Source organism: Microtus pennsylvanicus, chromosome 1, assembly GCF_037038515.1.
Source record: "Microtus pennsylvanicus isolate mMicPen1 chromosome 1, mMicPen1.hap1, whole genome shotgun sequence".
Classification (NCBI taxonomy): Eukaryota; Metazoa; Chordata; class Mammalia; order Rodentia; family Cricetidae; genus Microtus; species Microtus pennsylvanicus.
The window spans coordinates 76,543,603-76,554,445 of NC_134579.1; the positions used below are offsets into that span (position 1 = coordinate 76,543,603).

General features: G+C 54.7%; 1 protein-coding gene across 2 annotated transcripts; it reads right to left on the minus strand.

Annotated features, from left to right (window-relative positions):
* Nucleotides 1–368: 368 nt before the first annotated feature.
* Nucleotides 369–2,517, minus strand: Ccdc188 (coiled-coil domain containing 188). Of its 2 annotated transcripts, XM_075956038.1 has the most exons (9): nucleotides 2,017–2,517; nucleotides 1,788–1,893; nucleotides 1,591–1,700; nucleotides 1,458–1,514; nucleotides 1,318–1,377; nucleotides 1,151–1,215; nucleotides 965–1,022; nucleotides 639–688; nucleotides 369–555 (listed from the first exon to the last, which is right to left on the minus strand). In XM_075956038.1, exons 1-9 carry the CDS (start codon nucleotides 2,515–2,517, stop codon nucleotides 369–371), a joined length of 1,194 nt encoding a protein of 397 aa, XP_075812153.1. The 2 variants fall into 2 exon arrangements, with proteins under 2 accessions (XP_075812153.1, XP_075812147.1); XM_075956032.1 differs by having other exon boundaries at nucleotides 1,591–1,893.
* Between the last annotated feature and the right edge of the window lie 8,326 nt (nucleotides 2,518–10,843).

Consider the following 10,843-nt stretch of genomic DNA (forward strand, 5'->3'; position numbering starts at 1 on the left):
GCTCCAGGGGCCATTTGTGGGGAAATACTTTGTGAGGGCAGATAGGACCCAGTACTGGGATTTGAGGCAGGGGCCCCAATGCCAAACCCCAACGGCCAGACAAGCAGAGTGCCTCAGAAAGTTCCCAAACCTTTCTCCCCAAAAACTCCAGTTCCCATGGAAACAAGCTTACATGCAAAGTGTGTCATGACTGTATGTCCAGCTGCAGGCCCAGCCCTCAGGACAAGCCCCTCCTCCACCCTTCTCTGCAGCTCCTGGTAGGGACTGTGTGCAGCAGTGCAGTAGGCAGGAACCAGTAAAGCCACCGGGCCCCTGGGGCAGCGCCAGCCACCTGGCCTCCTCCTTGCTGGGGCATCTGGGCCTCTGGCCTAGAAAGGCAGGAAGTCGTCCACCTCGAGGCGTAAGAAGGGGCCCAGTAGGGCCCTGAGCTTCCAGACAGCGGCTCGGCTCAGCAGGGGTGGCACCAACCCCTCGAAAGGTGCGGGGTCCACCACGTACACGTAGGCCGCTGTGCAGGCCAGCAGGGCACCCAGCAGCAGCCTCAAGGCCAGCAGCCTGCAGGCGGTGGCAATTAAGGGGTAGGGAATGCCCATGGGGATGATCCTGGGGGACTGGGCTCTGCCCAGAAAGTGACCTACCAGAGCTGGCCCTTTAGGCCCTCGGAACATCCCAGGTGTGGCCTGCCTTTCTGTCGGGGAGGGGGCTGGGTCAGAGCCTGTCCTCGGTACTTTGGGGGCCTTGGGGGAAGGGCAGGTCCCTAGCCCTGAGGTGCCTACAATATATGTGAATTCCATCGTGGGTCAACCAGTTGTGCCCTCTCCCCCTCCCTTTCCAAGAATAGTCTCTTGGAACCACTGGGCTCTAGCCCTGAGAGCTGGCCCCTGAAGTCCATTTCTCCAAATCTCCCTAGCGATACTCTGGTGGGACTCTGGAATCAGAAGGGACGGACGGGGTGGGGACTTACCTCCGTGCATGCCATCTGTTGCTGCTTCCTAGCCTGAGTGCGGCAATGGGCCTTCTCCCTGGGGGAATCACACCGTGAGGACCATGCGACCCTCGCCCCCAGCTGGCACCACCTCTTCTGTAGGACTGGAGATCAGAGAAGGGTCCACCCCATCCCGACCTGGTTCAGCCCGGGTCCCTGCATCACCCCAGAATCTCCAGCTGAATGTCTTCCATCTGATCTAGCACACCCCGGATGTCCTTCTTGAGGTTCTAGGAGACAGAGGAAGTGAAGCTGGTCCTCTGTCCCTCCATTGTGCCATACCCACTGCCTCTCATGGCCATCATCCCTACCATGGCCCTTTGATGACTTACCAGGAGCCCGGTGGCCTGGTTGTTGAGAGCCATGTGCACCTCGGCCACACCATCCCACACCTGGGGGCAGGGAATGGGGAGCCTGCATCACACTCAAGGACACAGCAGGGGTTCCCACCCACCGCCAGCCGAGCAGGTACCTCGGTGATGGCCATCTTCTTTCTCTCAAAGGACAGCCGGATCTGTTGCAGCTCACTCTGGGTGGGGAGGAGCAGTGTGGGCCCAGGAACCTGCTCTCTGCTCCCCAGCCAAGCCCCTCTCCCCAGGGCCCACCTGGGACTGCCGCACAAAGGACTCTTCCCCCTGACAGAGCTCTTGCTGCGGCAACAGCTGCACAGGTGCCCTGTCTTCCAGGGGCCGGGTGATGGCTGGCTCAGGGGACCGTGGGAAAGGCCCCGGGGCATGCCCAAGGCTGTGGACAGCGCAAGGTGCTGCTGCATGGGTCCGGGGCTGTGCTCTCCCGCTTACCCAGGCCAGGGCTGTGCAGCTTGAGTGCTCGGCACACAGAGGCAGGAATTGCTGCCCTGGCCCCAGGAGGGCCCCCAGCTGCTCCCGAAGGTCCTGGTTCTGCCTTTTCTGGGGTCAAGGGACATAAAGAGAGGGTCACCTGTGCTGGTTGCTTCTCAGGCAGGAAGCCGAAGCAGGTGAGCCTGGGCAGGAGCTCTGAGGAGTGCCCATCAGCCCATGAGATGCACTCACCAGGCTGTGGTTCTCCTGCTCCAGCTGCAGAAAGGATTGCTCAGCAGACTCCAGCGTCCCACCCTGGAGCTGCGTGGGAGCTGTCCTAGGTGAGGCTGTGGCCCTTCCTCTGGGAGGCAGGGTTGGACATGGGCAGGGCCTGGGCGGCCCCTTTTCATGCTCTGGATGCAGGGGCCAGCCCCACTCTACCTCAGCCTCCACCTCTCGTCTGGCCGCTGCTGCCTCTTGAGCTCTCTGCCGTGACATCTGTTTTTCTTCACTTGACAGAAATATCCCAGGTGCCTCTCCTCCCACTCTGGGTCCCCCACCCTCTGTCCCCGGAGCAGGGAAAAGCCTGGAAGACTCTAGTGACTGAGTGGATTGAAGCTGGGGCAGACAGGACCACCTCACAAATCCCTGGCAGGGCTGATCTAGGCATCCTCCGTGACTGTTTGAAACTGGGGCTGGGGGACACTGGGGATGAGAGTGTCCACAGGGCCCCAGGGGTTTTGGCCCCTCCATTCCTCCCTGTGACCCCTTCCTGACCCCAGGTTCAGGCTCTTGCCTGGCTGACCTGCCACTCTCTTTGAGGGCACTTTAGATGTCACCCTGGCTCACAAATCTACCCAGAATGACAGTCACAAAGGCCTGGGTACAGCCAGGGAGGTCACAATGGGCTGGCTCTAGGGCTGGGGCAGAGGTGAGGCTAGTGGGCCGGCTAGTGGGTCACTCCTGCTCCAGCCCCGTTCTCACTGTCCCTGAAGCCTCTGCAGCTATGTCTCTCCTCTGTGTGTGGAGGTATGTTCATGGTGCCCATCCATTCTCGGAAGGCTGTGCCCTGGAAGAAATCAAGTGTGACAAAAATGGCAGTTGTCCCCACCCCAAGTTCAAGCCTGTGTGTTCTGTCAGGATCTAGCTGACTAAAGGTGGGTGGGTTACATCATTAAGGCCCCACCCCTTTGGTTATGCCCTCAGGTCCAGTCAGGTTGCCAATGACCTGCTCCTGAACCCAGGTTAGCCCAGCTTTACCATAGCCATGCTCATGTCTGTTTAAGAGTGGGAAAAGCCAACATGACACCACGAGGGTCTAGAGGCATCTTACCCTGCCCAAGGCTGGGTTGGAAAGCCAGTCTGAGGATGCTCTCTGCTTCCACTCTGTGAGCTTGCACACAACCCTGAGCCTTGAGGGCCCGCTCCCACCCCAGAGGCCCTGACATCCCATGCTGACAGATGTCTTGCTGCTCGTAGTTCTGGGTGCTTGCTTGGTGGCTAAGTTGTGTGTTTTGTTTATTGGCAGTGCTGGGGATACAATCTAGGGTCTTGTACACACAAGGTAAACATTCCATTCCTGAGCTTCTCTCCAGCCTAGCTGGTTTTTTGTTTTGTTTCATTTTTTGTTTTTTTCTGAAACAAGGTCTCTGTGTAGCTTTGGAGCCTGTCTTGGAACTTGCACTGTAGACCAGGCTGGCCTCGAACTCATGGAGATCCACTTACCTCTACCTCCCGAGTCCTCCTGAGTGCTGGGATTAAAGGTGTGCACTATCGCCGCCCAACCTTATTTTTTCATTTTAATAGTTAATGTATCTTTATATGTATTGTGTGTATTTCTGTGTGTATGCCGTATGCACACATGTGCAGATGCACTTAGGGGCCAGAAGATAGCAAAGGAGTCCATGAAACTCGAGTCACAGGTGTTTGTGAGCCACCTGCTGTGGGTACTGTGAACTGAAGTCTGGTCTTCTGCAGGAGCAGGAACTGCTACCGAGCCATCTCTGCTGCCCCATGGATGTATAAGATCTCATTGATTTAAGTCTCTTCTGCTTTTTCCACTTCTTAGGATCTCCCAGCAGACGCTGGGTTTCTCCTGTGTATCCTGTATTTGTATGTCAATTCCTTCAAGTCTCAATTCTCTCTTTCTTTAAAACAAATATCTATTTTTTGTGTACATGCACATGAGTGATTTATTTGTGTGTTTTGCCTGCTTGCGTGTTCACCACGTGCATGCTTTGTGTCCATGGAGCCAGAGGAGGGAACAGAAGTGTTGTTTCTGAGTCTCTCACTGGGATTTGGAGCACACTGTTCAGACCAGTCTAGCTGACCAGTCAATTCCGGCCACATCTGCCCATCTCAGCCCCACTGCACTGGGATTACAGTGTGGGCCACCACACCTGGCCTTTCCGATCTCTTCTGGATCAGACTCGGGTCCTCAGGCTTTAGCCCGTCTTTCTCTTTACATACTGTCTTGTGTCATTTAATGATGGGATATTTAATAATTTGGCATTCTGGAGTACACATGTGTAAGCCTAGGCGGTGCCATTTCCTATGCACCGGGCCGTGTGGAACCTGGGTGTGAAGCACTCACTGCTCCTTGAGTTGGACTGAGGAAAGTGCAGAACGGGACACCTAGATGCCAGGGACTGTCACAGCGGAACTCAGCTGTGTTTTGCAGTAAATCCTAAAACAAACACAAAGAGCACACTAAAACAGCAAAACATCTCATGGTAAATGCATAAGGGAGCACCATAGCCATTTATTGTGATTTCGAAGTGTTGGGCACCACACCTTGTATGTACCGCACTTTATGCAGCTGGCAGAACCGTGGGTGCGTTCTTGTCGTTCCCACTACAAGCACAAGGGGTATGTTATGCCACAATGCTGACAGCATAATTAGTTGATGTGAATTTTTCAATACCACCAAAATTTTTAGCTGTGATAGGGATAGAACCCAGGACTTTGCACATGATAGGCAAGCAGCTTCCGTTGAGTTGTGCTCTCAGTCCTTAATATTATACATTCTTATGGGACCACATGTGGCCTGCAGTTGACCAAAGTGTTACGTAGCGTATAATGGTCTATTAAAAAAATTTGAATTTCAGTGGTCATATTTTTTAATTCCTGAGGTGTTACTACTCATCCCTAGAGACCTCTTCTTTTTTTCAGAGTATCCTGTTCTCTTTTCAAAGTACAGTGGTTTGGGGGAGATCCTGTTCTCTTTTCAGGGTACAGGCCCGGAGATCCTGTTCTCTTTTTAGGGTACAGTGGTTTGCGGGGGAGATCCTGTTCTCTTTTCAGGTTACAGTGGTTTGGGGGAGATCTTTTGCTGCCTACACTTTCCCGTTTCCCCCTTAGGGTTCTTTGGTTCTGTTTTCCTTTATGTTTTGTCTTGAGACTTCCCACTAGACACTATTCTATTCTTTTTGTTTGTTCGATTTTTGGTTTTCAAGACAGGGTTTCTCTGTGTAACAGCCCTTGCTGTCCTGGAGCTCACTCTGTAGACCAGGCTGGCCTCAAACACACAGAACTCCTTCTGCCTCTGCCTCCAAAGTGCTGGGATTAAAAGCGTGTGCCACCACCACCAGGCAACACTATTCTAATAGAAACCTGGCTTTTCTTTTCTGTCTCTGTTTCTGAAGGGGCTGAGGAAGCTAATAGGTACTTTTCCTATTAACTGCAGGGTGGTCCAGGTCTGCGGAGGAAGGCCTCTGGCCACGCATCTCCCTGCTCCAGCTCTGATGTCTGGAATGGAGACTTAGAAAGTTCTTATGGCAGTCACCATGGTCAGTACCGGAGTACAAGCTTGCCGCAGACAGTGCCCAGTTCCCAGCACGTGTGTCTCTGAGTTAGCTTTGCGTCCCGTCTTCAGTTTGCTGCAGTCCCTTTACAGATGGCTCCTGTCCTGCTGCCTTGCAGACCTGGACTGGGTCCCCACCAGAAACCGCTGAGACCTGTGGCAGAGGGAGGACACAGTGTGTACTACAGCACCAGCTCAGGCTGGGCCCAACTGGCCACACAAACAGGGGCTCTGTACTTTCCCAGGGTGGGACACACCTTAGATCCATAGCAACAGGCAGAGAATGGCAGTAGTGTAATGGGAAGGCCCCGAGTTGCCTCAGTATGTCCCGGAGGGTGCTAGGTCTTCCAGGCCCGCTGTCTGTGCGCTCCTGTCTGGGGTCTCATGGTTACCAGGATACACTGGTCTCTGAGGTGGGAGCCTACAAAGGCCTGAGGATGGCACTGGGTTTGAGGTGGCTATGGGTAAGGGTGAAGGGCGGCAGCAGCAAAGGCCCTGAGTAGCTGGCATTCATTAATGGTGTCTTCGTACTCTCTTCTGTGTCTCTAGCCTTGCAAGTGCTCAGGATCCTCGGGAACCCCTGTCCTGTACGACTAGAGCAGCCTCACTCACACAGGCTGTAGGCTAGGCTCCTCAGGCTGCAATGCCAAGTGCCCAGGCTGGCTACAGCAGCTGAGTAGCCGTAATGAAAAATTCAGGGTCCTTGAGCTGCTCTTCTGTGCTCCTGAGACCCTAGGGTACCCACCTTAACCTGGAAGCCCGCATCCTCCGATCACCTTACCTTTGCTTGAGCTCTGCCCTATCTGGAAGGTTGGTTTCTCTCAGAGCCAGCCCTGAAGACACCTTCCCTGTCTCCACGGTCCTTGTACGGTCTTGAGTGTCCTGGGAGGTGGGGGAGTCTGGAAGGAGAGAAGAATCCTGGGTCTGCATTATGGCTGACTGCTGCTCAGAACGTCACTGTGCTAACCTGTGTTAATCAGCCTGCAAACTGGAATGTTGGGTTGGCGTGTCTGTGTGGAGCCCAGATTCCATGCAGAAGAAGGGCTCGGTCTGCATTGGGTAGGGGTCCTGTATAGATGCGGAGACTTCACAGCCACAGAGAAAGTGTGGGAAACTAGAGTGTGTTGTAAGGAGCTAGAGTGGCCCTGGCCCCTGTTGCTAGGCAGCACACTTCCCTGGACACCAGTTGCCATGGCAGCCGCTTCCTGCCCATGTTGCCATGACACCCATGTGGCCTTGAGGATTCTGGAGTGGTGGTAAGGGGCTAGCTACTCAGACACACTCACCCCCTCCTTGACTGGTGCCTAGGGGATGCTAAAGAAAGAAGAGAGGGGAGAGATCATGCTGCCCACAGCTTCTTGCTTACAGCTGTCCTGGCAAAAAGATAGGGCCCCTATGGTCTGATTTTGCTGTACTCACCGTGGCCTTGACATTCAGTGTCCCATGTTCATCTCAGGGCCTGAGTAACCTCAGAGTCACAGAATCAGCCACATCCCTGAGGTGCTCCCATCTCTGCCTTTTGGGGTTTTTGTTTGTTTTTTGGTTTTTGGGTTTTTTTTGTTTTGTTTTTTGTTTTTCTCTGTGTAACCTGGACTGTCATGGAACTACCTCTATAGATTAGGCTGGCCTTGAACTCACAGAGATCCACCTGCTTCTGCCACCATACCCGGCCCATCTCTGTGCTCTTAACCCTGGCTTCTGGCCCAGCGTGTCCTCTCCACTTGCAGCCTCAGAGCACCCTGCATAGGACTGGAGGATCCTAGCAGACCCCAGATGAATGGACCTTTGGATTTTTGGACGTTCCTGGAAGGGCCTTGGAACTGCCCTCTCTCACTTGGGACTCAGGCTTCTTTTATGTCTTTCCCAGGACTTGGGTGTGACCTAGGCATGAATTCTCCTTTGGTCTATTAGAGATGCAAGGTGACACTTGGCTGTGGCCTCAGATCTCCCAGGCGTCCTTAGACTCAACTAGAGGGGCAGAGGAGGGATGAAGGGGCTGGAGTGACCGAGTCATCCCAGGGCCAGAGGGTGGGGGCTGCTAGGCCTCTGCTCTGGCAAGCTAGGCATGTGCTTCTGAAAGCTGTGTGACCTTTTCTGTGGAGGACGGGCTGTAGAATGAGCTGGGAGCGGGGCCCTGGGACAACGTGTGGGCCTTAGAATTGGGCATGTTGCTTCACACTTGTGTGCATAAGGATTGTGGAAGGCTAATGCAGGAGGATTGCCATGAGTTTGGGGCCAACCTAGGATACCCAGTGAGACCCTGTCTCTATGTCTTATCCCCCCAACAGAGGGCGCTAGGTGGGCTGGGTCCTTGAGGCCCTTCTGGGGATCCCCATTTCATAGGCTAAAGCTCTGGGAGGGAAGGTGCACCTCATGTGGCTTTTATGCCATTTGCCTCCTTCCTCTGTGGTCACTCTTGGGACACTGCTGCTACGTTATGTTTGTTTGGCTTTTGGTTTTTCGAGACTGGGTTTCTCTGTAGCTTTGGAGCCTGTCCTGGAACTAGCTTTTGTAGACCAGGTTGGCCTCAAACTCACAGAGATCTGCCTGCCTCTGCCTCCCAAGTGCTAGGATTAAAGGCGTGTGCCACCACACTTTAAAATTTAAGAATCAAAAAGATAAGAGTGGTAAAGAAAGCCCCCCCGTGGGTGACATAGCCTCAACAGATTGCCATCTTTCCAGGATGCTGAGGCGTCATGCTGGGAGGTGACAGGCTGGCTGGCTACCCTGCTCCTGTGTTCCAGGAGCTTGCTGGCTGTGAGCCAAACATGCCTGCCCTGCCCAGGCTGAGGGCCTCTCTCCTTACCTAGGAGTCCCACCCCAATAGGGTCAGATCCCTTCTCACGTCACTTCTAGAAGGACAGTGGTGTCCAGAATGTCGGCATAAGGGACTGCCTGGTGGTCAGTACCAAGTTCACCTTACTGGGATCAGATCTGGGTTCTTATCTCTTGTGATCTGTCCTACCTGGCCCTTTTCCTGGTGTGTACTGGCCTGTCACTGCAGGTAACAGTGTCGCACTAGGAACTCCCAAGACCTGTTTCTGCATCCGGACACCAGGACTCTTAGGTTAAAGCAGACTGTGGAGCAAATGCTAGGTCACCTCAAGTGGCCAAAAGCTGGCCCCTGGTCCTCTCCCACACTGGTGGCTGGCTGAGCAAGAGTAGAATGCAGTTCTTATGTTGGCCACCAGATGGCACCTCAACCCTGCAGACCAGGCACAGGTGCTTGGGGGCCCAGTGCCTCAGGCAGAAGTAGGCAATGAATGAATCCACCCTGGCTGAAATTTCTACCAGGGAAGGGCAGAGCAGGGGCAAAGCTTCCACTTCCGCTTGGGTCTGTGGTTTCCACAACGGGTAGTCATGCCATCACAAGTCTCGCTGGTTTGAGGGTGTTCTTTTCCCTGCTTACTTTGAAGCAAATTAACCTAGACTTTCCCAGCACTGTGCAGGGAGGGGTTCCCCCATCTCTCTCGTGGGCATCTCTGGATTGGCTTCTCACTGTTACAGGGCAGTTAGAGCTGGGACAAGGAGTCTCCAAGCTATGTGAGCAGGGGAGCTCAGGGTGGTCCCGGCCAGCAAGTCGGAATACCATGATCTCACCTTGGCTGAGAATGGCCCAGGGGCTCCCGGCTACTCTCCTTGGGAGCAGTATGGACTTCTGGGGGGGGTGGGGACCACCTACCAGGTGATGGGCACCTAAAACTGGAACTCTGCCGTTGGTCCGGGGTGGAGAACCTAGAGCTTGGGCCTGGAGTGAGCACAGTGCTCAGGCTACGTCTGACGGCCTCAGGTGGACACACATTTACTTTTGTGCTTGGGATGCGACTTTAGGGAGGAGTCGGTGTAGAGCTGAGAGCGCACCTGCCATTTTCCTGACCTTTAGCAGGACTCTCAGCCTTGGCCCTCTCAGTCCAGGTTACTAGGTTTGTCTGACGTCCTTGGGCTCTGGGCAGGGTTCTACCTCAATCCATGGGGCCTTCCTGAGATGGGGGCTCCAGAGTACAAGTCAGGAGTGGAGCTGGAGAGCCCAGTTTTGTCTCCAGGTAGGATGTCCCTTTCATCCATAGACTATAGCTTGCTTGTACCCTATGGAGGGGCGCTGTGGTAGCTCCTCGCCTCTGCATGTTCTGTGACCGGAAGTAGACAGCTGCTCAGATGGTGGAGGAGGCACATTGCTGGTGTGGCCGGAAGTAGACAGCTGCTCAGATGGTGGAGGAGGCACATTGCTGGTGTGGCGCATCCAGCCCCTCAGAGTGGTAACTCCCTGTTGCACTCCCCACATGTTCCACCAAAAGGCCGCCTGCCCACGATATAGGAGGAAGGCTTGCCTTGCTAACCAGAGTTCCGGCTCCCGGTGACTCCACTTTTGACTGAGTCTATCTAGATGGCCACAATGGGACACTGTTCTTAGAGCTGCCCTTCCTCCTATCCAGAGAGCAGACTGTCCATCCATGCTCTGGTCCTCTCCCCCTCTGGCCTCTTCAGGGCTTCTCTCTATGCCCCGCTGTGTAAAGCTGATTCTACTGAGCATGGCTGGCAAGTGTGTAAAGCTTACCCGAGTCCTGGAGCCTCAGTCTCCCCTCTCAGCCAGCAAGAGCGTGGTGCCCACCCCTGCCGCAATCTCCCTGGTCATCTGCAGACTTTTCTTCCATCCTCCACACACCCACTTCCTCTCTCTCTCACACCTGGCCACTCTAAGGTGGGAGCACCCTCACTGGGAGCACCCTCAGCAGCCCCTCAATGGGAGCACCCTCAGCAGCCCCTCACTGGGAGCACGCTCAGCAGCCCCTCACTGGGACCACGCTCAGCCCCTCACTGGGAGCACCCTCACTGAGAGCACACTCAGGGGCCCCTCACTTATTTGACTTTGAGATGTTTGTGGACCAGGTGAGCCCCTGGGCCCTTTACCAAAGAAGATGAATTCTGGTCTCATGCTGTGCATCTCTCTCCCACCTTCTAGGTTCCCCCTTTCTGGTCCCATTCCTTGCCACTCCCACTCACCCTGCTCACTGTTCTCCTCTTCAGTGTACTGTGCTCCTCCCTGCCGGCCCAGCTCTGCCTGGAGCCCTTACCTCACTTCCTCCAGCTCCTTGGGTTATAGCCCCTAGGAAGCTTCTGGGCCAGAGGCTTCAGCCTTGTGTTTTGGAACATGGATTAAAAGGTAGCGAGTCCTCCTGCTACCCCCTCACAATCTCACCCAGTCACCCTACCACATACCTACTTTATGGCTGGGGGCTCTGCCGCCACTTAGGCTGGCCAGAAACCACCAGGCCTCCC

Bases quoted from the DNA above. Each gene is read 5' to 3' on its own strand.
- Ccdc188 (XM_075956032.1), bottom strand. From the start codon at position 2,517: ATGGAGGGGCCAAAACCCCTGGGGCCCTGTGGACACTCTCATCCCCAG. The intron at 689-964 runs GTAAGTCCCCAC...CCTCCCCGACAG, and splicing joins AACAGATGGCATGCACGGAG to AAAGGCAGGCCACACCTGGG. The intron at 556-638 runs GTAGGTCACTTT...CACCGCCTGCAG, and splicing joins GGCCTAAAGGGCCAGCTCTG to GCTGCTGGCCTTGAGGCTGC.